This window comes from Panthera tigris, chromosome C1 (genome assembly GCF_018350195.1).
Source record: "Panthera tigris isolate Pti1 chromosome C1, P.tigris_Pti1_mat1.1, whole genome shotgun sequence".
In the NCBI taxonomy this organism is placed as follows: domain Eukaryota; kingdom Metazoa; phylum Chordata; class Mammalia; order Carnivora; family Felidae; genus Panthera; species Panthera tigris.
In genome coordinates this window covers 168999839-169026182 of record NC_056667.1, presented here as the reverse complement: position 1 = coordinate 169026182, position 26344 = coordinate 168999839, and the positions used below count along the sequence as shown (strand labels likewise).

The 26344-nt window shown below is 34.2% G+C and overlaps 1 protein-coding gene across 2 annotated transcripts in view; it reads right to left on the bottom strand.

The window, feature by feature from the left end:
* DNAJC10 (DnaJ heat shock protein family (Hsp40) member C10) overlaps positions 1-26344 on the bottom strand; it is a 52197-nt gene that overhangs the window by 10756 nt on the left and 15097 nt on the right. For both annotated transcript variants that reach the window (XM_007083876.2, XM_007083877.3), the window contains exons 5-16: positions 22858-22940; positions 22431-22562; positions 21949-22042; positions 20830-20907; positions 17303-17346; positions 16524-16661; positions 12851-12940; positions 11982-12095; positions 9420-9534; positions 4442-4569; positions 4036-4152; positions 876-977 (exon numbers count right to left, since the gene is read on the bottom strand). In XM_007083876.2, coding sequence (XP_007083938.2) covers positions 876-977; positions 4036-4152; positions 4442-4569; positions 9420-9534; positions 11982-12095; positions 12851-12940; positions 16524-16661; positions 17303-17346; positions 20830-20907; positions 21949-22042; positions 22431-22562; positions 22858-22940 — 1235 coding nt within the window. The remainder of the gene's footprint in view (positions 1-875; positions 978-4035; positions 4153-4441; positions 4570-9419; positions 9535-11981; positions 12096-12850; positions 12941-16523; positions 16662-17302; positions 17347-20829; positions 20908-21948; positions 22043-22430; positions 22563-22857; positions 22941-26344) is intronic.

Sequence of the window (26344 nt, the reverse complement as noted above, 5' to 3'; positions counted from 1 at the left end):
ATCCTAAGAAGTCTCTATGCTCAGCTTGGAGACCAACACGGGGCCCAATCCCACAACCCTGGGATCATGACCTGAGCTGAGATCAAGAGTCGGATGCTCAACCAACTGAGACACACAGAAGCCCCCCAAAATTCCTGTTTCTGAAGAATCAAAATATACTTATTTATATTTAAAATACAATCTAAAGTGAATTATTTTAAAAAGGACAAATGATTCCTAATTAATTTAGACTTTGCCCATTAATCTTCTGAAATCAAGGTATATTTTCTTGCTATTATGTATCATTAAAATCATCTTAGGTAGGGAAAAGAGGCAACTGTATTTAAGGTGATCGGAGATGGGACAAAAAGCTTAGAAGTGCCTAGATGTCTACAAAGGCCATATAGTTCTATTCTAGAACCAATGAGTGGTTTGGAAATAACCCTCTAATTATTACTGAAAAGCCTACTATTCTATATTTTCCTGACAGTCTGAATGGAGATACTGTACAACTTCCCTAACAGCTCACTTGCTCCAAATACTGTTTTAACAAAGCTTTAGTCTACAATGATGGGGTAATATTAACAAAAGTGTTAGCTTCACTGGGGAAATAATAATAAATAATACAGCACAAAATGAAAAACTATTTAAAAAAAATTTAGGGGCCCCTGGGTGGCTCAGTTGGTTAAATGTCCAACTCTTGATCTTGGCCCAGGTCATGACCTCACGGTTCAAGAGATTAAGCCCTGCATCAGGCTCTGCCATGACAGCATGGGGCCTGCTTGGGATTCTTTCTCTTCTTCTCTGCCCCTCCCTCACTTGCTCGCTGTTTCAAAATAATGATTTAAATTACCTCTACAATTGACAATACTATAAATTAAATTAATTTAAAATACCTCTATGAATTCCAAGATCTGTTCAGCAGAGTGATGTCCTTCATATTCATGAACGTTGGACTGGTTGAATACCACTGTTGTTGGGTAAGCCTGAATGTTATACTGTTAGGAATGAGAATACAAATGAAAGATTTTATGCATTTTACCTATTGGTTTCAAATTCATAACCAGCTTGCTTTTAAGTAACAACATTTAAAAAGTCCATTGCTAAATTGCTGGGTTATTGCAAAATTTTAGCCTGGCCAAATTTGGCAAAGAAAATGGATTTACAGTTGCACTGATAAATTACCCTTTTTATAGCTACTCCATTAGCCACAGAATCCACGGGCAATGAAACACTGAAAAGTGAGCAAGGCTAATTATGAGTGTGGGCCCTTTTTACTCTCCTGAACCAAGAGGATAAGGCTGTAAAGAGTAGGCTAATCTCTGGCTTGAGTTTTTGAAACCATAATACTCCAATTTGTCTAGAAGAAAATAAAGGAAACAAAGGAGCAAGGATAATAATGTGTATACAACCATATTTTAAGGAATTGTGACTCATTTCCTAAGAATATGGCCATCTTTTATTCATCATTCAAGGTAGTTTTTATAGTACAAAATACTGTTAAGTTCCTCCTCAGAGTAACATCAACACTGGCCCAGGAAGCATTTCTTCGAAGTTTTAACTTTTCTAAAAGTTAACAAGGCTATCTTGTGAATTTACTATAGCTAAACTTTGCATCCTTAAAGTTGATAAGCACTCAGTAGAAAATTGGAATTTTCTGAAATTGACTAGGATTAAAAAATAATTTTAGGAAAAACAATGGAAATATTTATCAAAATTTGTAAAATGAGTGTAAATTCAAATAACTCAGATATAATTGTTGTTTTGTTAATCTACTTAGTGATTGATTAGCATGTGTTGGGAATCTTTTTAGCACTTAAACATGTAGTTTCTAGTCTATTCTTCACAACAACTAATTACTCATTAGTGAGTAATGACCCTTGGCCTCTACTGCAGGTGAATTTGACACCACAGTTTTAAATCCTTACATTTTACTCAATTATCTAAAGAATATTTAATAGTTTAGATAAAAAGAAAAACTAGAAGAATTCAAATTAAGATAATTATTGTTTATCACATTAAGTTTGTGTCTTGCTTAGCATCTTTTCAAAGTCACATATAAGACATTCAAAACCAAAGGCCTTATTGTTTAAACATAGTTCAGTTAAATTTCAAACAGAATGAAGAGAGAAATCATCTAACAAATACCCACACATCCCCTTCCCTATATTTAAGGAAGATTAACTTCTTTATCACACTGGTATTACTAGGTCTTTTTTCTTGATCCTATTTGCTTTCCTTCATGAAAGTAGGAGCAATTGATGTCCTCAAATAAGTATATATCCATTCTACTGATGTTTTCCTCCTTTGCGATATGTTTATGTATCCCTGGGCAGTATAGTAAAATGTTTGAGCACTTAAAAATTTTCTGTAATTCTGTCATACTCTGTAAGCTATTATGCACTTGTTTTTGTCACCTTACATTGTATTTTTGAGACTTACCCATGCTGGTAAAGATAGACCTAGTTTAAATGCTCTATGATATTACATTGTGTGACTGGATAATTTATCAACATACTTGTAATGTCAGATTTCTAAATTTTTGTATATTTGATGGATTGCTGTAATTTGTACTTTCCTGATGACTAGTGAAATGCAACATTTTTTATGCTGGAATTCTTTTTCTAAAAAAAAAGTCTACAAACTTTCTTATTTTGTCTATTTAAAAAAATTGATTTGTAGCCTTGAAATATTCTGGCACTAATGCTTTATCAGTTACAAGTGCTACAAATAGTCTGTTGTCTTAACTTCATAGTGTCTTTTTCTTTGGTAATAGTTTTAATTTAATATAGTTAAAATCATTCACATTAATTTTTACCTTGTGTGTGTGGACTGAGAGATTACTCCTTACACAGATGCCATAAAGATTTCACCCTACATTAACTTCTACTATGTTTTTAAAACCTATTGTTTTCTTTTCCCTTCCCTTTCCCCCTTTTCTCTTCTTCTTTTTAAAAAAGTTTCCTTTTAAAAAATATTTAAAATACACACAAAATCAGAGAGCAATAAGTTCTCAAGTACTCTTGTAGCTACAATCATCTGCTCACCACACTTATTTCATCTATTCTCCCTTCCAACTCTACCCCTACATCAAGATTATTCTAAAGCAAATTCCAGATGATTTATCATTTCATCCATATTTCAGTATATTTAAAATATAAGGACTTTCCCTGAAATGCAACTACACTGTCATTTTAATATCTAAAAATGAACAATTCCTGATAATTATCAGATACCCTGTCAGTGTTCAAATTTCCCCAATTATTCCTTGCTCATTTTTTTGCACTTGGTTTGAGCAGCATCCAAACAAGAAGACCTAAACACTTCATTTGAAGGATATGTCTTTTGAGTCTCTTTAATCTCTTCTGCTTTTCAATGTCATCTGTCCAGTAAATTAGGTGTTTGTCCTGTAAAATCCTCTACGTGCTGGGACTTGAAGAGTTCATGCCCATGGTGTCACTTAACATGTTCCTCTATCATTAGATTTCCTTAACACTGATGTCACAGCTTGATTTGATTTAGGTTTCATATACTTGTTCCAAGTATGTTTTATAAGTGGTATTATATACTTTCATCATGAGGTATATAATTTCTAGTTATTCTTGGAATGAAGAATGAATATTAATTAACCTAAGAACATATTTTTATGTATACAAAAGTTTCAAAAAGCTTGTTCATTTTTAAAATTTCTAGCTACTAACTACACTTAGAAGAGAATTATGAAGAAAACCTAGAATAAAACTATAGACTGCCAAAAGTGATATTACGTCAAAAATCATAAAGATTTTAAATACTTGAATGACCATGTATTTTATCAAATAAACAATATTTTCCCAAGTTTGATAAATAAGACTATGTCTACATTCACTCAGTTATGTTGTCTACTCATGTTTTAATCCAATCATAATTTTATATCATTTTGTTGAAATTATTTGTTCAAATAATGTTACTCTTCTAAATGTAGATATACATTTGAAAGATAGCTTTTGTCAGTATAACTTAAAAACTATTTTACAAAAATGTTGATTAGAATAACTATTTTATACTTAGCCTTACCATGTTACAGAGTCCCTCGTGAACCGTACAATCTAGTGTACCAAACTTAAGCTGACCATAAAGATGCTTTGATGCTTTTCGTAACTCTGGCAACAAAGCTCGACATGGTGGACACCACTACGGAAGAAAAAAATATTCATAAGCGCTGAGCTAAATGAAACAAAAAGCCACATTTCTGCAACAAGCAATATATGCTAGATAAATCATACTTAGTGGTAAATCGTGTGTGTGTGTGTATTTTATCCCTAGAGGGGCAAGTACAATCCTGCTCTCATAGAAGCAATATGTGATAGTGGCCAAAATTGAGTAACACAATTCTAGTGTTCAAGATTATATAGCAAATGTCTTTTTGCTGTGACAAGAGAAAATTTGAAACACTGACATTTGACAGATAAAAATAACTTACTGGTGCAAAAAAATCAACAAGCCATGGTTCCTTGTCATTGGCAGGAAAATTTTGAGGTCCAAGTGTGGTAACATGAGAATTAACACTTTCTTTGGCAAAGGCAAGTATATCATATAGAATCTTCTTTCCTTTGAAAGCGAGTAAGAGAAAAATTAAAATTCACGTACCGCCTTTCTATCCATAGAAACATTTCAAAGTTTTTAGACTTAAAATATTAAAGAAAGGAAGATAAACTTATTGACCAAATTGATTTTGGTGAGGTTTCATCCTCAAAGGCAGAGTAATCACTTCATTGCAATATTTGTTGTGTTCTTTAAAAAAAAAAAATTCTTTTAATGTTTATATATTTTTGAGAGAGAGAGAGACAGAACACAAGTGGGGGAGAGGCAGAGAAAGAGGGAGACCCAATCCGAAGCAGGGTCTGAGCTATCAGCACAGAGCCCAACGTGAGGCTTGAACTCACAAACTGTGAGATCATGACCTGAGCTGAAGTCAGATGCTTAACCGGGGCCACCCAGGTGCCCCTATTTGTGTTCTTTATGCTTACCCGAGCTATTACTGTTGCCTAATTACTAAACCTGTTTCTTCCAACTCAACCTCCCTTACAAATTCAAAACCTGTATTACCAACTGCCCAGTGAAGATATTTACATGGATGTCATGTAAACATTTAAAATATATTAAAATCGGAGTTATTCCCCCCCAAACTTGCTCCTTTTCTCACCTTCCCTATGTTGGCATTGGCATAATCATCCACCAGGTGCCTAAGATTTCCCAGAGTGATACTCGCCTTCTTTCTTTGCTGGTGTACCATGGACCAAGACCAATTAGACTAGTGCCTAAATTCCGTCTTGCCTATTACAATAACCAAGCTGGTCTTTGTGTACTATCTTTCGTAACTAATCCATTTTTTCATTGCTACCACAGTTAATTTACAAAAACATTTGTCTGATTACACTATTCCTTGCTTAAAGGACTTTGATGATTTACTATTGCCTAAAGAATATACTCTTTGGTTTGACAAATAATGATTTTCTCAATTAGCACTTGGTCCATTTTCCCATGTGCCCTTTGACTTATTCACTTAATAGGCAATATTAAGTCAAATACCTATTATGTGTCATCCTTGTTTTAAATGTCATAGGGCATGCAAGAATAAAGATACAATCCTCAGAGAATTCACAGCACAGAAGAAATATTTTCACAATTATTTAAATACAATTATAAATGATACCACATTCTCCTGCTTTTTTCTTACTCTGTAGCTGCAGCTTCTTGAACTGGTTTACACATTCCTCTATCTTTGATCATCCTTAGGGCCCTGATCTTGTCTCTCTACTCACCCTTCCACAAGCTCATTCTCACTGAAGGCTTCAACTATCGTTGATATGATGATTATTTACATCTACCTTTTTCAGCCCAAATTCCTCTCCTGAGGCCTAGGCCTACATTCAACTACAGATTGGGGATGTCTACTCCCTATCAACTCCTCCCCTCAGTGTTCTCCTCTTCACTCAATGGTACAGTCACTCAATTGCCAAGTGAATGTCAGAAACTTGGGCTTCTTTCTCTTACTTCCCCACATCTAAACAATTGTCAAGTTATACTGACTTTATATATAAATACTGACTTTGTATTTAAAGGTTGGTCTAAGTCCCTTCAACCACATTACCATTATTTAGATAAGGCAGCCGTCTTCTCTTAGATGAATGACTGTATCAGGTTTCTATCTGCCTTCCCTTCCTCTAGTTGTGCTTCTATCCATTCTAGGTGGCCAGTTGCTTTCCTAAAATGTAACACTAGTTAAATCATATGTCTGCATAAATCTGAGAGCATTTGCTTTGCCCTCAGGATAAAGTCCAAATTCCTTTGCCTGACAGATGATACACAGAATTTGGAACTCTGAGGCCTTCTCCAGCCTCAAGTCTCAATCCTTTCAAACACTCAAAATTCCATCTTGAAATCCTCCTTTCTAAGAATGGATGAGGCTCTCTCTTATCTCAGAGTCTAAGAGAACTTGTGCTGGTTCCTGTGCTTGGAACATGCTTGCTACTCTTCATTTGGTCAACCATTACTTACACTTTAGATCTTGGCAAAGAGATTGCTTTCTCTTACCTCAGAAGATTGTTCCTCCTAAGTGTAACCCATACTTAGCTCTGGTGGTAGCCAGTCTCCAAGGCAGTCCTCAGTGACTATTACCTCATGTACTCACACCATTGTTGTACGTGTTGTACCAGGGTACAACAAATGGTGGATATGATGGTGTGTCCTGTCTGACATTAGATTACATAATAGATATTGCTGTTACGTCTGTGTATCTCTCTCTGATCATTATTCTGGGAGAAGCCAGCTGTCATTCTGTGAGCAGCCCTACAGAGAGATCCAAGTGATAAGGAACTGAGGCTTTTGGTTGACAGCCAGCAAGGAACTAAGTCTTGAAGCTAGCTGTGCCAGGAGCTAACCCTCCCCCCATAAGTATGACCACAGCAGCTACGGCTGGGTCTCTCACCTAGTCCACCAGCATACCCGCAGCAAATGTGGCTCAGCCCAACAGAAGGGTACACACAGCCACACAGGGGACACCCCCCTTGAATACCTGGCTCTGGTGGCCAGGAGGGATTGGGCTTCTGGGCCCAACAAGACACTCTCTACAGAAGGCCACTCCTTCTAGACCAGATATAACTGATCTACCTAAAACACAAAAACAAACATGAAGAATCAGGCCAAATGAGGAGACAGAGAGAGATAAAGTAGTCATAGAAATATTTAGTAGTTTAGTGGAAGAAAAATCTGAAAAATGCCCATAGTTGAAATGCTACATTTGGCACACTAGAAACGAAAACTATAGGTGTTGTTTACTTTGTTCACAAGACCCTTAAAGTCTGCACTAACCTGATATGTCACCAGCATTCTTGCTCAAACACTAAAATAGCAGAAAAAAGTGAATTATTTTATTTTTATAATGTTTATTTTTGAGAGATAGAGCACATGTGCGTCTGTGAGAGAGAGCGAGCATGAGTGGGGGAGGGGCAGAGAGAGAGATAGAGACAGAATCTGAAGCAGGCTCCAGGCTCTGAGCTGTCAGCACAGTGTCCGACACGGAGCTTGAACCCACAAGCTGTCAGATCATGGCCTGAGCCGAAGTCGAAAGCTTACCCGACTGAGACACCCAGGCACCCAAAAGTGAATAATTTTAAAAAGAAGAGTAAAGAGAATAAAGCAACTAAATATAATTCAAAATATCTTTCTCCAAAAGAAACCTATTTACTAATAAAAGCAAAGTTATTTACAGTGAGTACGTTTATACAAAGCAAGGTAAAAAGAACCACAAAAGACCCCAAAGAGCCAAAGCAATCTTGAGAAAGAAGAACAAAGCTAGAGGTATCATGGTCCCTCATTTCAAGATACACTACAAAGCTGCAGTAAACAAAGCAGTATGATACTGGCACAAAAACATACACTTAGTTCAAAGAAACAGAATAGAGAGCCCAGAAATAAACCCATGCTTGTATGGTCAATCTCTGAAAAAGGAGGTAAGAATATACAATGGAGAAAAGACAAGTCTCCTCAGTAAGTGGTGCTGGGAAAACTGGACAGCTACATGCAAAAGAATAAAACTCAACCACTCTCTTACACCATACACAAAAATAAGTTCAAAATGGATCAAAGACCTAAATGGGAAACCGGAAACCATGGAAGTCCTAGAAGGAAACGTAAGTGGTAATCTCCAACATTACCTTAGCAACAATTTTTCTAGACCTGTCTACTAGGCAAGAAAAACAAAAGCAAAAACTATTAGGACTACACCAAAATAAAAAGCTTTTGTACAGTGAAGGAATTAAAAAAAAAAAAAAAAAAAAAAAAAAAAAAGCCAAGCTACTGAATGGGAGAAGATATTTTCAAATAACGTACTTAATAAAGGGTTAATATCCAGATTATATAAAGAACTCCTACAACTCTACACACACACACAATCCAATTAAAAATGGGCAGAGGACCTGAAGAGACATTTTTCCAAAGAAGACACATACATAAATGGACAACAAACCAATGAAATGATGCTCAACATCATTAATCATCAGAGAAAGCAAATCAAAACCATGATGAGATATCACCTTACACCTGTCAGAACAACTAATACCAAAAAGCAAGAAATAGAGTTGGCAAGGATGTGGAGAAAAAAGAACTGGTAGGCAAACAGTATAGAGGTGGAAAACAGTATAGAGGTTCCTCAAAAAATTAGAAATAAAAATGCCATACAATCCAGTAATTCTACTGTTATTTACCCAGAGAAAACAAAAACACTAATTTGTTTTTTTTTTTTTTTTTCAAAATTTGAAAAGATATATGCATCCCATGCTCATTGCAGCATTATTTACAATAGCCAAGATATGGAAGCAACACAAGTGTACATCAATAGATGGGTAACAGGATGTGTATATACACACAGACAACACACACACAAATGGAATATGATTACTCATCGATGAAAAAGAAGGAGATCTTGCCATTTGTGACAACACAGATGAACCTAAAATGAATGATGCTAAGTGAAATAAGTTTGAGAAGACAAATACCATATGATTTTACTTTTGTGGAATCTAAAAAACAAAACAAAGTAGAAACAGACTCATAGACACAAAGAACTGGTGATTACCAGAGGGGAGATAATTGGAGGGATGGGTGAATTGGAGTGGGGGCTAGACTTCCTGCTCTGGAATTAAGTAAGTCATGGAGTACAGAGCAGGGAATATAGTCAAAGGTATTATTAATACCACCATACAGTGACAGATGAGAACTACACTTGTGGTGAGCACAGCATAACGTACATAGTTGTGGAATCACTGTTGTATACCGGAAAGTAATGCAATACTGTGTGTCAACTACATTTCAGTTAAAAAATAATTAAAGAGGTAGAAAGTACAAATAAAAAATTATTTGAAAATACATACACATTTTTATCATTTTTCCCTTCTTACCATGATGAATTTCATATTCTTTGGTTCCTTGTCCTTTAAATACTGCTAGACATGGCTGAAACACATAGAGATTACTACAGATGTCTGGTGCAGAGGAACAGTCAAACTTGCCAACCTAAAGGAGAAAATTTAATTTGATGAAAACAAAATCTTATATATTAATTTTTTAAATATTCATAAAGAAATGCCATTGCTCTAACAGTTTCTAAACAGAAGTTAACTGGCCATGAAAATAAGAGATAGAAATAATTTACAATGAACACTGAAACTAAGTTTAGTGAAGGAAAAACAAAGCCTCCTAGAGAGTTCAAAAACTTGAGAGAAAATATTCTAGAAAACATGAAGTTGCTTAAGACATCCGCTCTTCTGATAATGCAGAAGACACTTATATAATCTTGGAGTGGGAGAGATAGAAAACTTTTTAAGACCTCAAAAGCAGAAATAAGAGAAAGGTTGACAATTTCATACAGTGTGAAAGAAAATTGCATAAAGAATACTAACAGGCAAATGATAAACCATGAAAAAATATTTGCAAGATTTTAGAGGATCCACTAAGAAATAAAAAGATAAATCTCCTTTCAGAAGAAAGAAAACAGGCCAGAGACAGAGAGAAAATAGAAAAATTATGATTTGTTAATAATCACAAAAGATTTTTTCAACCTCACTAGAAAGCAAATAAATGAAAATGAATATTATTAATATATCACTTTTGGCCTACAAGAATGGTGATTACAAAAAATGATACTATCATGATTGGCACAGGTGTGGAGAAATGGCTACTCACATGTTGCCAGTAAGAATACAAAATGATATAAACATTATGGAGGACACTGGTAATGAGGACAATTAAAAAAAAAAATCTTGATTAAGAAAATTCCTCATACTGCATTTTTACGGTACGTATTTTTGACATAAAATAGAAAAAACATAAGATGGATCTGTTAAACAATTATGGTGTAATCATATAGTGAAATACTACCTAGTCTTTAGGGATGATGGTATCTATATGAAGATAAATATAGGTATTTATTATCGTATCTATATTCATCATCAAATATCTATATTTATCATCATATATATTTAAATATGATATTTATCATCTATTTAGCATAGATTAAATATCTAAATATATTTACCATCATATATATTTAATAATATATATAGTGATCACCATCCCTAAAGGCTAAATTTATACACACACACACACACACACACACACACACACATATAAATATATACATATGCATATAAGAAAAGCATAAGGGACCTTATAAGGCATTTAAGAAAATACATGACATTGTCAAATGGAAAATTCTACAAAAGAGAATATAGTAGTTCCTCACTTATCAGTGGTTTTACTTTCTGTCGTTTCAGTTTCCATTTGTCCAACTGTAGTCCAGAACACAGGATTCTCTTCTAAAGCACTGTCAGGTCGGGAGTAACTTAACACCACACCATGGCGCTTACATTATTCACCTCACTTCATTTCATCATGTAAGCATTTTACGGTTTCATATCAATTCACAAGGGAGAGTACAGTACAGTAAGATATTTTGAGAGAGAGCCCATATTCACATAACTTTTATTTTAATTATCCATCTTATTATTATTGTTAATCTCTTACTGCACCTAATTTATGAATGAAACTTTATTATAGGTATGTATGTATAGGAAAAAACATAATATATACAGGGTTTGGTACTCTCTGTGGTTTCAGGCATCCACTCGGGATCTTAGAACATATCTCCTGCAGATAAAGGAGGGACTACTGTAATAGTGAATCCATTTTTATTTAAAAAGTTCATATATAAATTTACATGTATGTCTATCACAATGGCCATTACAATATGTATGTATGTGCACATATATCCCTATGCCCACATACTACAACATATGCAGAAAAAGTCTGAGAGGTTACACAGTAAATTTTGTAGGAGAGCCATTAATAGTAGTGAGAATATGGGTAATTTTTAAATATTTGTTTTAATTCATTTTGTTCTTTATATATCCTAATTTTTAAACTATGATTACAAATTAAAGAAATACAAATTTTACTTTATTTTTTAAAAATGTTTATTTATTTTGAGAGAGTGCATGCGTGCATGAGAGGGGGAGGGGCAGAAAGCAAGGGAGAGGATCCTAGGCAGGCTCTGTGCTAGTGCAGAGCCTGACACGGGGCCCGAATTCCTGAACCATGAGATCACGACCTGAGCGGAAATCAAGAGTCAGATGCTTAGCCGACTGAGCCCCTCTGATGCCCCAAGAAACAAGAATTGTAAAAAGGAGAAGACATTCTTCTCTAGTATGCATTTCAGAAAAATTTTCTGATACAGATATATCACATGCCAACTATCCAAGAGAAATGAAGGTTAACTGCTTTTAGATATCGCTGTTGGTTTTTAACAGAAAAACAAAACTACAAAAGAAGAACAAAAGCATTTAGGAGTTTCTTAACCTAGAATCTCAAATAAACATTTTTACGTTCCTTAAAATATAACTTTATACATTAAATTAGTAGGAAAGCACACTAGCAGAAGGCTAGGCAGAATACATTTTCCTTACTTGAATATGTTCACTTTTAAGTAGAGTTTTTAGTTTCTTCAACTCAGGATCATTTGAATTTTCATGTTTTCCAAAATTAAAAAATAAGAGCCACCGATGATGAGCCAATCGATCCTTAGAAGTGATAAAAAGGGGGGAAAAAGTGAAAAATAATGTCAGAGTCAAGAAATTCTAAGGATTCTAATCTTTATTTCTTTGACCTAAATTTTAGCCACCTACCCATTACTTCAAAATACTGTCTAAAATTCAGACCCATTTATGCTTATTGTGTATTTCTTTGCAATAATGCAATGTAAATCAATCCTCTACTAAAGAAGATAAAAATCACTAAGTTATAAAATCTTAAAGCAGACAATTGTACCAAAAAATGTATCTAATTTCAATGATATATAGCTAAAAATTTGGGGGTAGGGAAGTAAACTATTTTTAGGCTTAGCAGTTTGGTAGGGATACGACTTGGAAGGCTCTGGGATCAAGAAGTAGAAAAAAAAAGTTGATTCTACTGCAAACTGAGTATTGCTAAAGCTGCTTAACTCTCAGTGAACAATATAAATAGTTCTATAAGCAAGAACATAAAATTCCAAAACAGATCCACAGCTGCTTTGTGATAAAAAATCTTGACTTTTCTGACACTCCTGCTGAAAGACGTCATTCAGGACTGGTTAAGTTTTCCTGAACTCTACACCCACCATGAAGTTGCAACTCCAGCAATTAGAGTTTAATATAGAATAACTGATATGTATATGAAATCCTTTGAAACTGCTACTTTCTGTCTAGTGATGAATGAGACAAATGCTGATTTTAAAATGTTAACATGTGAAATGCTACCAACATTTACTACCATTTATCATTATTAATAGAAACATTACCTCTAGTGTATTTGCCGAAAGTAGTTCAAAATCTGGAAGATTATGCATTATTTCCAAATATATTTCTTTAGCATCCAGTGAATGAAGGAACTAAAATAAAAGAATTATACTGTAATCTTTTTAATCAACACCCATTTATTTTAGTGTCCTTTTTTAGAGAACTCTTTAAAAAAAAATCACAAAAGTTAAAGTTTTTAAGCTATTTATTCTAAATGTTGTATTTTTAAAAAAGTGTACCATAGTTTGCCAATCATTAAAAAGCTGTGTAACTGGGCTGTTTCTTAAAAACACTGATGTAAAATTACATTATATGGAATTTTCTGTTAATTGTGGTGCGCATTCTATAATAATCCTCATGATAATGTGGAGTAACCTCTGAATTACTGGGGAAAAACTGTATCATGTTCAGATTAATTTTAACGCTTAATCATGTCTTGTGGAAGGCCAATGCTTTATAAACTTTACAACTCAAGTACTACTTGAAAGATCTGAAACTCCAGTACAAACTTGTTGGAACTACCATGGTGTTCAGAGCTTAACTGTGCTCAACATGGGAGTAACCATTTGGATAGAAATGACGAGTATAACATAATAGAAAATGGTTTTTTCTAAGTTTCTTTCCTTAAAGCTTGTTTTTCTTTTCTTAGATTTTTAGCATATTGTTAAAGATCTATATGAAATATTTTCTGTTACCAAAGGGCTTACAAGGCCCAAACAAAACTTTCATGCCATGATACTACAGTTCATTGACATCAGTCACATTTATTAGGAAGGTTTTACTAAAAATACTCCTATAGCAGCTTATATAAATATGTAAGTGACTAATCCACTAGACTCTCATTATAAACCTGTTTGTTGTAGAGTAAAACGTGGTACTTACATTTATAAAGGATATTGTCTAACCTCTGAATTTCTCCCTTCCTCCCTCCCCTCCCTCTTAAAAAAGTTCTTTATTCATTATACACAGAACATGTCTCCTATAAAATATACACATAAATCACTTTTAAAAAGTGTCATTTGGTGACCATTTTCTCAATTACAGAACACACTACATCAGTTGGGACAATAGCTCTGTCTGCCTCAAAATAACCTAATTATAGTACCCAAAGTCCTCTTTATATCTAATGCAAAGTTACAAACTTGTTTTTGGGATTATTTCCCAATATGTGTTTGAGGACACAAAATTAATAATTTAATATAACCTAGTATATTACAGTCACTGCACAATAAATCAGTTTATTACAAACTGAATTTTTTTCATTATTGATGGAATGCAAACAAATACTGGGTACTTTTAAATGGCAGATAACCACAAAATTACCTTTGATAATGGCATTTTGGGTTTTAGAATTACATTAGGATATGAATGGTGTAAAACACTGTTATAAATAACACATCTTAAAACAATGGGGGCCATACTGTAGTGACTCACTATACTGTGTGGACATTTATCAAATTAAGTGAATTTTCTACCCAATTACCCAGTACAATTTTGTTGACAATAAGGACTCAGTAAATAAATGTTTGCTGAATATACGGGTTAGGAAAGGGGGAAAAGATGGATGTCAAGTACTATAACTGAAATTTACCTGGGAAGGAGAGTGTTTAAAGAAGATATAAACTACATATGTCATACAAGTAAATAAACTCAGAGGCCAACAAAACAAACCACCAAGCAGAAAACACTGTTGCTAGAATACATAAGGCAAGATTTGCCAATAGTGAAAACGGAACGGTATTTAAGAGATAACCAAGAAGATGTTTATGTTAGACCATATGTTTTCTCATAGACCATATGTTTTCTCAATCAATTCACTTTGAGACAGACCACAAGCTATTTTACTTTTTTAAAAACTTGAATGCTTTTAAGAGAGACAAAGACTATTTAATTCATCACTCTCTGTTACTACAGTATTACAGTATTTCCAGAATCACTGATGTATGTCTCCTAGGGTTGCATCTGAGCTTGCAGTTTTATATCAAAAAGCAGAAAGATCTCACTAAAACATGAGATTGTGGTACTGAAGGCAAGAGCCTATGTTAAGGGAAGAGGCATGCTCATACACTGTGGCACAGTATAAATAGAAATTTCTGTAGGGGCAATCTGGCAAAACAAAATTAAAATTGCCATGGCTATTTCATCTAAATAGGTAATTGAAGAAGTGCACAAAGATGAACAAACATTGTTCATTACAACACTGCTTATAATCATGAAACAGTAGGTAACTTAAATATCAAGACAACACTGATTAAGTAGGTCACATTTAGTCAATGGATTGCTACTTAGGGATTGTTGATATGTATATATATCTCTAGCACATAGCATATAATATACATAGGCATTATATATATTGTCCACTTACATGCCAGATAATCTTCTAGGGATTTGACATATAACAGTAAAAACATCCAAATTTAAAAATGTATTGTGGGAGAAAAATAAAAATAAAAAGGTAAGATATTAGTGTATATTATAAGGTGATAAATGCTCTAATAGCAGTGGGAGTGGATTTTAGAAAGATTTTAAAGAGCCACAGATTCTCCTGACATAGGTTACAGAATATGAGAAAAATAAGAATCGAGAAGGACTCCAAAGTATTTGGCCTGAATGATAATGGATGGGGTTTTTATCAACTGAGATTGGGAAAACTGTGGGTAGAGCAGATTTATGGGAGAATACTAGGAGTATAGTTATAGCCATCTAAGTTTGAGACATCAATTCATATCCCAGGGGAGATGTGGAATAATTCAGGCAGTAGGATATATATATATCTGGAGTGGAGGCCAGAGGTCTGGGCCACAGATAAAACTGGAGAGTTGTCAGCATGAAGTCATAATTCAGGTATATGTAAGTAGAGATCTGGAAGAGTATTTATCAAGATTTGATGGTGCTTGTCTGTGGGTGATTTGGTTTTAGTGAATTTTCCATCTGTCTTTATACATTTTTTTTTTAAAGATATTATTTTTAAGTAATTTCTACATGCAACGTAGAGCTTGAAGTCACAGCCCTGAGATCAAGAGTCACATGCTCCACTGACTGAGCCAGCCAGGTGCCCAGCCTGTATACATGTCTATACCCATTAATAACATATTCAGTAATGAATATGTTATTTTTGTCAACATCAAAAAAGCAGAATTAAAATACAGAGACACAAACTTATGAAAGTTTGTCTTTTATTATTTTCTTTTGAGGTTCTTTAGGGATCTATCCAATATCCCATTATTTATCTCAGCTTCTTGATAACTAGCTTGAACCTTGGTCTCCTCATTCATAAAATTAGGGAGGTGAACCATACTGGTGATCTCCAAACTAAGTATATACCAGAAAATCTAACAGGGTGCTTTAAAAAAAACAGATACTGACTCTGAGCCAAACCTACAAATGATCTATATTTTAACATTAGAAAATACACACTTAAATGAAAACCAATGAAAATTCATACAACCTAAGAATGTTTTCCACACTTTTGGGCTGTAAATTTTAATGGTTGATACCATTGTAAAAAATAATCCTTATAAGTAGACTTTACCATTAAACAGAATCCCAAAAGTTAAATATTTGTTCTAAATAATTAAACATTATAAATGGACTCGTTTCCTTGTTTACAAAATGGTGTATTATGTTTGAATGTGTGTGCTCACCTATATGTAAAGAAATTAAAGTAATTCATACCAAAACACTGCTTTTCTCTTTGTTATTTAATGTGGCGCCAGGAGGAAAATAGGCAGTAGTACTTGTCGTAATATCCAAACTTTTACAAAGGTTGTCCTGGGTGGTACAGTCCATCCATCCTATGTTAACAAGACCATCCTACAATGCAAAGCAACAAAAAATAGGTCGCGTGTAAGTAAAAGAGAAAGTTCGAGGGATTTAGCTTTATTTAGAAAGCCCCAACTTTTGTACTGTAAATTTAAAACTTTTAAAAAACTTTACTTGGAATATAAATGATGCAGATTGGAGTAACATGATTAATAAAGTTGGTCTAGTAGATAAAAAAATTATACCTAATAGACACAGAAAACATATTGAGCACACATAGATCTTTCACAAATTTCCTGACAAACTCCCAGGCAGCAAAGGGAACTTCAGTAGTGTTACAGTATCAACAACACACATATTATGTCCTCAACCATAGCATGATGAGAGCTAAATATGCAACAAAATAACAAAACATAACAGTACAAAAAAAAATTGGGAGATGATACGAACACTAAATATAAACTCCTTTGTTTAAAGAAGAATTCATAACTAAATTACAGAATATTCGAAGTGAATAAAAGCACCAAAATTCTAGTTAGGAAGTTTTATAGCTATGAATACACTTATCAAAAAACAAAATTTATAAATAAGTGAGTTAAATGTTCAAGCAACTACAAAGAAATATTTGGAATCAATTTTTAAATGTCTTTCTTAACATGGCCATATAGTTTTGCAAAATAGCTGATGCTTACCAACATGCCACTGAGCCTGAGTCGTGTCTGTGAAGTTAAACAATCTAGGGAGGAAAAAAAAATTATGACATAATTTTAGCTTTATTAAGTCTATACTTCCTTTTGACTTTCCTCTCACAAACTACCATGTTGATTCTAAGGCAACTGACTGGACTCCAATGGTAAGAATGACACATTTACTAAGTTTCATACTACACACGTGCATATACACACACACAAGCACACATGTGCATACGCACTCTCACACATTTTTCCATTCTCTCCTGTTAATTTCCTAAGGTTTCTAGTTAAAGAGAATCGCTTTTGGATCTTACTCTCAAATCTGCTCCTATCAACAATCCCCTTTATCGAAGAGATCTCATGATTTTGGGGAACTAAAATGTCACAAATCTATATGATAAAAACATATAAAGAACCTTTAAAATATAACAGTCTTTTATTTATTTAAATTACAGTAGTTAACACACAGTGTTCATTTCAGGTGTACAATATAGGGATTAAACAATTAGTGTTTATCATGGTATACTAAAGTGGTTGTTTTCTCAACACTATTTGTTGAAGGGACTTTTTCCCATGTATATTCTTGCCTCCTTTGTCACAGACTGAGCATATAAGCATGGGTTTATTTCTGGGTTCTCTATTCTGTTCCATTGACCTATGTGTCTTTTTTGGTGCCAATACTACATTGTTCTGATTATTACAGCTTTGCAGTATATCCTGAAATCTGGGATTGTGATACCTCCAGTTTTGTTCTTTTTCAATATTGCTTTGGCTATTTGGGGTCTTTTGTGGTTCCATACAAACTTTAGGATTATGTGTTCTACTTCTGTGAAAAATGCTGTTGGTATTTTGAGAGGGATGGCATTAAATTTTCAGATTGATTTGGATAGCATAGGAGATTTTAACAACATTTGTTCTTATAATCCATGTGCATGGAATATCTTTCCATTTGCTTGTATCATCTTCAGTTTCTTTCATCAGTGTTTTATAGTTTTCAGAGTACAGGTCTTCCCTTAGTTGAGGGAACTAAACTTAGTTCCCTCCTCCTTAGTTGAGATTATTCTTAGGTATTTTTTTTTTTTTTTTTTGGTGCAATTCTAAATTCTTAATTTCTCTTCCTGTGGCTTCATTATTAGTGTATAAAAATGCAACAGATTTCTGTATACTAATTTTGTATCCTGTGACTTACTGAATTTATTGATCAGTTCTAATAGTTTTTTGGTAGAGTCTTTAGGGTTTTCTATATATAGTATCATATCATCTGCAAACAGTGAAAGTTTTACTTCTTTCTTACCGATGTGGATGCCTTTCATCTCTTTTTCTTGTCTGACTGCTGTGGCTATGACTTCTACTAGTATGTTGAATAAAAGTGGTGAGGGGACATCCTTGTCTTGTCCCTGATCTTAGAGGAAAAGCTCTCAGTTTGTCATCATTGAGTGTGATGTTAGCTGTAGGTTTTTTGTATATGACCTTTATTATGTTAAGGTATGTTCCTTCTAAACCTACTTTGTTGAGAGTTTTTATCATGAATGGATGTTGTACTTTTGTGAAATGCTTTTTATGTACCTACTGAAATGATCATATCTTTATCTTTTCTCTTGCTGATGTAATGTATCACACTGATTGATTTGCTAATGTTGAACCATTCTTGCATCCCAGGAATAAATCCCACTTGATCATGGTGAATGTTTTTTTTTTTTTTTAGTGTACTGTTGGACTCGATTTGCTAATATTTTGTTGAAGATTTTTGCATCTATGTTTATCAGAGAGATTGGCCTGTAGTTCTCTTTTTCTGTAGGGTCTTTTGGTTTTGGTATCAGGATAATGCTAATCTCACAAAAGGAATATAGAAGCTTTCCTTCCTAAAATATTATACAATCTTAAAATAACTTCTTCATTTTCACGGAAGCTCTTAAAAATATGAATATTGGGGGGCGCCTGGGTGGCTCGGTTGGTTGAGTGTCCGACTTCGGCTCAGGTCATGATCTCACAGTCCGTGAGTTCGAGCCCTGTGTCGGGCTCTGTACTGATAGCTCAGAGCCTGGAGCCTGTTTCAGATTCTGTGTCTCCCTCTCTCTGTGACCCTCCCCCATTCATGCTCTGTCTCTCTCTGTCTCAAAAATAAATAAAAACGTTTAAAAAAAAAATGAATATTGGGATACAATGAGACAGATTTAGAAGGAAACTGTAGCACCACAGAGCCTATAAAGACACGTAAAATCAATTTACCTGGGATGAAAAGTAAAAGAATATCAGAAAGTTTAAGTTTTCTTAATATGTGGAATGAACAGAAATTTCTGCATTAGGCCAAAATGGAACAAAATCCCTCACTGTTAGACTAAGGGTTATTTTTGCTTGAACAATACCTTCTTAACATGGGTCTTACAGGATAGGGTGAGTGATTCATTTTAGCTGCAAGGCAATTCATTTGCAACAGAACAGTATAAAGCTGATAGGTAAAGTTTGGGTTAAAGACCCATGTTAGGATTAAACGTATAAAAACATGTTAATGAATTTTGTAACACTGGGCCAATCTCATTGTTTGAATGGAGTTTGTGGTTTGGTACATGGGGTACTGAATTTTCAAGTTAATTTACTGGTGGAAAGGTTCCTAGAAATGGAAAGTTATCATCTTCAAGTACATAATTTTATAAGGCAAACATACATACATTTTTTATATGTTAAGTATGAAGAAAAGTCCATAATACCAAAAAATTATTATTTGGGGAGGGTTACATCTGTCAACAACTACAAGTGGGGGAGGGGCAGACAGAAAGGGAGACAGAGGACCCAAAGCAGGCTCCACACTGTCAGAACAGGGCCCCGATGCAGGGCTTGAATTCACGAACTATAAGATCATGAGCTGAGCCGAAGATGGAAGGTTAATCAACTGAGCCACCCAGGCGCCCCAACGACTAATCATTTTTGCAAACTGCCAAACACATCTGTGGCTATCTGAAGGTATAATTATAATGAATGTAATTAAGCTGGAAAACTTGTCCACCAAACAAAGTTATAAATGAAACTTTAACAAATTAATAATTTTATAACAAGTGTAAAATAACAAAAAAAGGTAGATATTCATTAAATAAAAAATTATGCTCAGATATATATTATAGTTTGAAGTACTGAATAATCAATTATGGTAGCATACTTAAGACTGACACCTAGTCAAAGGGTACAAGCTTCCTGTTATAAGATTAACAAGTTCTGGGAACGTGATGTAGAGTATCGTGATTATAACTAATACTACTATATTATACACTCAAAAATTGCTAAGAAAGTAGATTTTAAATGTTCTTACCATGAAACAGAAATTGTCCTTATGTGACAGGTTGGGGATGTTAGCTAATGCTATGGTGGTAATCATTTTGCAATATACGTAGTATATCAATAGGTTGTATACCCGTAAGTTACACAATGTTATAAGGCAATTATATCTCAATAAAACTGAAGAAAAAAATATTGCCACCTAAAAATTAAGTGTTATGATTTCTTCAACATAACAAAATAACAAGTAAAATTACCTCCTCCTTTGGAACAAAAAGTGATCAGCCAGCCAACACCAGCAGCAAAAGCAGTTTCTATGGAGTTAACAAAATTTCCTTAAAAGAAAATAAAGCAAATTACCTATTTTTTGAATTCCGGAATTCATAAAAATCCTCTTGAAGCATGTCAAATTCCTATACTAACTCTCCATTGTTTTCATCACATAAAATCTAAATTCATCATTTCATTAAGAAAGAAACTAAAAGTGGCAACCAAGGCCCCTGTGGTCTGAGCTTTGTCTGCCCATTCAGCTAGCCATGTCTCCCCCCAGGCCACTCCACTCACTGCCCGTCTTTTTGTCAGATTCATGATGAAGCACTGCCAGTTTACCAAGTTCACAGTGATCTTTAAAGGCTTCATTTCCATGGCAGGTTGGGTCTGACTTCATTCAAGAAGTCTTTTCTAACCCTTCCTCTTTTCCACATCGGAGTTTTTATGTTCTTCATGTTTCTCTAAGACTGCCTCTATCACAGTAGTTACTACATTGCATTTTAATGGTTTTACTCATGCCTTACTTGCTAAAATAATGAGGCCCTTGAAGCAGGGATTATGTATTTTATTACTGCAGCTCTAACATTTAACACGGTTTCCGAGACGTAACTTGTATTTAATGAATGACACGAACACCTTACTAGATGTGAATACTACCATTTCATGGGTACCACAGAGTAGTTAAATAATCCACCTAAAGTCACTTGATGCATCAGAAGTCTAAGATTAGAAGTCAGAGTTTTTAAACTTTCAAATTACACTGGCTGGGCAGGAAGTGATGGCCTGATGCAGTACACTTACGAGAACAATAAAACACTTCGTTAACTAGACATTCAGTTCTACTTTGAAAGTTGTTTCACCTCACATCACATCATATTCATTTCCCACATCTTAACTGTTTGTTCTATACAGATAAGATTCATTTGTTAAATGCCAATAATTTAGCAGAGGTCAGATTAAAAAACAAAATTCCCTTCTAAAAAACATGGAAAAGATACTTTAAAATTTCAATATGACCAAAATGTTAACCCTGTTACTGGAGAAAACTTAAAATACCATTTTCAAAGTATCCTTGAAAATAAAAGAAATGAAGAAAATAAAATTACCTGTCCATAATTCTGTCACTGTGCTTCTAACATGCTGCATGGCAAAATTCACCAAACTTTCCTTTGATCTGTCACCATGATATTTCACTGCGGCCTATTATTTATTTTTTTTGTAAAAAGAGAAGCATCTTTTACTATTTCTTTTAAAAATTCACTGAAAGTATTACTGAATACTTTTAATTGTACATTATTTTATATACAATAAGCACTCTCTCTCAAGAGTACAACATTTATAATGGTTAAATTGTATTAAGACAGAAACTGATGGCAAACATTTAATTTTGAAGTAAAAAAGGTCAAAGTAATGGCATTGAATGTATTCATAACATAATCCAAAATGTTTACTATGACTAGAGCCTAGGTAGATGGCACCTTAAATAGGATTTAAAAACCAAAACATTCTACAAAACGACATAGTGGTTTTTCACTAGTATTTTTATCATTAAAGTTCCAAATGAAAAAATGCCAACTTTACCCCTTACCATTCCAGACCTAAACATGAAGAGGCTGGGATAACTGTTGACTCCTTTCATTCGGCAAAGCATTCTATCATCGCCACAGTTAACAGCACCGATTCGAAGTAATCCATCTACTTCTTTAGCAAAGTCTCTCCACTATGAGAAAAAATGAACAAATATTTCTCTGATAAGATAATCTGTCTTTGCTTGAACACTCTCCAACCTATACATTTTCAAAGGAGAGTATTTTTATTTATTTATTTATTTATTTATTCATTCATTCATTCATTCATTATGTATTATTAGTATTTTAAAATCATACAAGTATGCAGTATTTGACAATTGATAGTTATCATTACTATTAACAGAAAAAAATCCTCATACATTAAAAAAGCACTCAACAGATTAGAAGTAATAAAACTTTAATAATCAGGATGTAAAAAATACATACTGTGGGAGCTAAATCATGGCAGTGTGAACATCCTGGGGAGTAAAAGTTCACAAACCACAGTTCTCCAGAATTAACAGCAGCATCTAAAGTATATAAAACCAAAACAACTTAGAATTATTTATTAAAGGTTTCTACATACTTTAAAGTTTTGTTAAGATCAGAATGAAGGCAGGCCTATATCTTTCATACTGCCTTTGTCATTTTCTATACAAGTTTTTCTATAAAAAGAGAACAGACTACAGTTGACCCCTGACCAACATGGATCTGAACTGTGTAGTCCACTTATATGTGTATTTTTCTGATACAGTATAGTACTGTAAATGTATTTGCTCTTATGATTTTAATAATTTATTCTCATTTACTATAAATATACAGTACATAACATACATGAAAAATATATGTTAACTGTTATGTTATTGGTAAGGCTTCTATCAACAGAAATCTATTAATAACTTTTGGGAGAGTCAAAAGTTTTATTTGGATTTTCAACTGCAGAGGCAGGGGGCTCAGTTCCCCCAACCTCCTCATTGTTCAAGGGTCAGCCGTGTATCAGCTATCAAACTGACAATACCTTAAAAAAAAAAAAAAAAACCTTTTAAGCACATACTTGAATAAAGAGCAACCCTGAGCTTCAGGACACTTGTCACCATGAAACTGTGAAAAGAGGTGGCACAAGGCATCAGCAGCCAAACCTCATCCAGGAGTTTGTGTGGATGAGAGAGATGAAGAAGAGAAACAGTGAGAGATGGGGACTGAAGTTCATCTACTATCTGCAGCACAGCTTAAATACCTGTGTCAGTCAATTCCAACAGCTACTTCAAATTCTGAGGGGATGAAAGACGAGAACTACACAATATAGTAGGACTGTGGGGATTAAATTTAAACTTTGCCCTTAAGTCATTTACCTTGGAAAACTGTATTATTAAAAAGTATTAGATCAAGGTTTTTAACAATTTAAAACAAATATGTATTTGTTAAGCTAATGGATCTGAATACCACATGATATCCAGCCAACAACACATTATGCATTATAATCTATAAAATGACCGATGCAAACTCTTAGAGAACACAGGCAGTAATTTCTTTGGACACTGGCTGCAGCAACATTGTTCTACATATGTCTCCTAAAGCCAAGGAAACAAAAGCAAAAATAAACTACTGGGATTACATCCAAATAAAAAGCTTTTGCATAGCAAAGAAACCATCAACAAAAGAAGCAACCTCCTGAATGGGAGGAGATACTCACAAATGATATATCTGATAAGGGATTAATATCTACAATATATAAAAAGCTTATCCAACTCAACACCAAAAAAGCACACAATCTGATTAAAAATGTGCAGAGAATCTGAACAGATGTTTTTCCAAAGAAGACAGACAGATGGCCATTAGCCATATGAAAATCACTAATCATCAGAGAAAAGCAAATCAAAACCATTATAAGATATCACTTTACACCTGTCAGAACAGCTAGAATCAAGAAGACAAAAAATAACAAATGTTGGTAAGGACATGGGGAAAAGGAACACTGGTGGACTGTTGATGAGAATGTAAATTGGTGCAGAGAGGATCCTCAAAAAATTAAAAACAGAAGTACCATATGATCTGGTAATTTCACTACTGGGTATTTACCTAAAGAAAACAAACACACTTATTTGAAAGATAACATGCATCTTTTTGGTTATTGCAGCATTATTTGTAACAGCCAAGATGTGGAAGCAGCCCAAATATCCATTGACAGATTAATGGATTTAAAAATGTGGTGTACATGGGGGCGCCTGAGTGGCTCAGTCAAGCATCCTACTTCGGCTCAGGTCGTGATCTTGCAGTCTGTGAGTTCAAGACCCGCATTGGGCTCTGTGCTGATGGCTCAGAGCCTGGAGCCTGCTTTGGATTCTGTGTCTCCCTCTCTCTCCGCCCCTCCCCTGCTCACTTTGTCTCGTTCTCAAAAATAAACATTATAAAGGAGATCCTGCCATTTATGACAATATGGATGAACCTAGAGGGTATTACGCTAACTGTAATAAATCAGAAAAACAAACACCATAGGATTTCACTTTTATGTGAAATCTAAAAAACAAAACAAATGAATAAACAAACAGCAGAATCAGACATATAAGTACAAACGATGGTTTCCAGTGGGAAGGAAGGTGTGAGCAAAGGGCAAAATGGGTGAAGGGAAGTGGGAGATACAGGCTCCCAGTTATGGAATAAGTCACAGGAATAAAAGACAGTTGTAGAGAATATAGTCAACACTGTTGTAATAGAGTTACACAGTGACAGATGGTAGCTACACTTGTGGTGAGAGCAGCATCATACAGAGTTGTTCAATCACTTTGTTGTATACCTGAAACTAATGTAACACTCTGTGTCAACTATACTCAAAAAATAAACAAAAACTTTTTTAACCCTGTAAGGATGCACTCTAACATTCAAGGTAAAAAGGCAAAGACAATTTGCTTTTGGTATAAGTGTTTCTGTATAATTCCATTATCAAAATCAGTTATTAGTAATTTTAAGGAAGTTTCATAAATTATGTAATTATAGTAAGATACCAAAATAAATATACCATTTTATTTATTATTATTTTACTATTTATTTTTGAGAGAGACACAGAATGTGAGTGCAGGAGGGGCAGAGAGAGAGGGAGACACAGAATCCAAAGCAGGCTCCAGGCTCTGAGTTGTCAGCAGAGCCCCATACTAGGACTTGAACTCAGAGACCGCAAGATTATGACCTGAGCCAAAGTCAGATGCCTAAGTGACTGAGCCACCCAGGCGCCCCTCAAACATACTATTTTAAATATGCATAACTAATTTAGGTTAGATAGAAACGTGCAAGATTCAATGTTTACCTTCAATTGTAAGACACATGGATCTATGGAAAAAAAAGTTAATCTGTATATTACAGGTAAAGTGTGTAATTTAGGATAAGTTGTTCCGTGGCAATGTTTAGAAAGTATGACCAACAAACCACTCTAAGTGGTTGAAATAATTGCCACCCTGACTTAGGCCCCCAACTGGTAATAATTTAGGTGAAATTTAAATAAACTTAGTGCAAACTTTAACAGAAATGGGATTATTTCATTAGCTATAAATAACTAATGAGGTGGGTATTTATATATGAAAAGATAAAGTAATGATTAGACAAAATAGGACTGTTATAAGTCTTCAATAAAAATATGACATATAACAAATCTGAATGGCATTTGACACAAAACCTTGTTCAGAGGGAAAAAATGTCTATTTGGTACTTCGTTTTCATAGAGCACTTCTATCATGTTTGCTCGGTTCCCACTCTTGTTGACTAAGATTAAAAATATTCTTAATGCCATGTTATTAAAGCTCAATGGGATGTTCTTCCAAAACCCAGCAACATAGAACAAAACAAGTATGTTTTAAAATGTGACACAGCTAATAACTTTGTGGCCCAGAAAAACGTCAAAATAGGATGAGGTCACAAAGAGAAGAGATAACAGAGATAGATC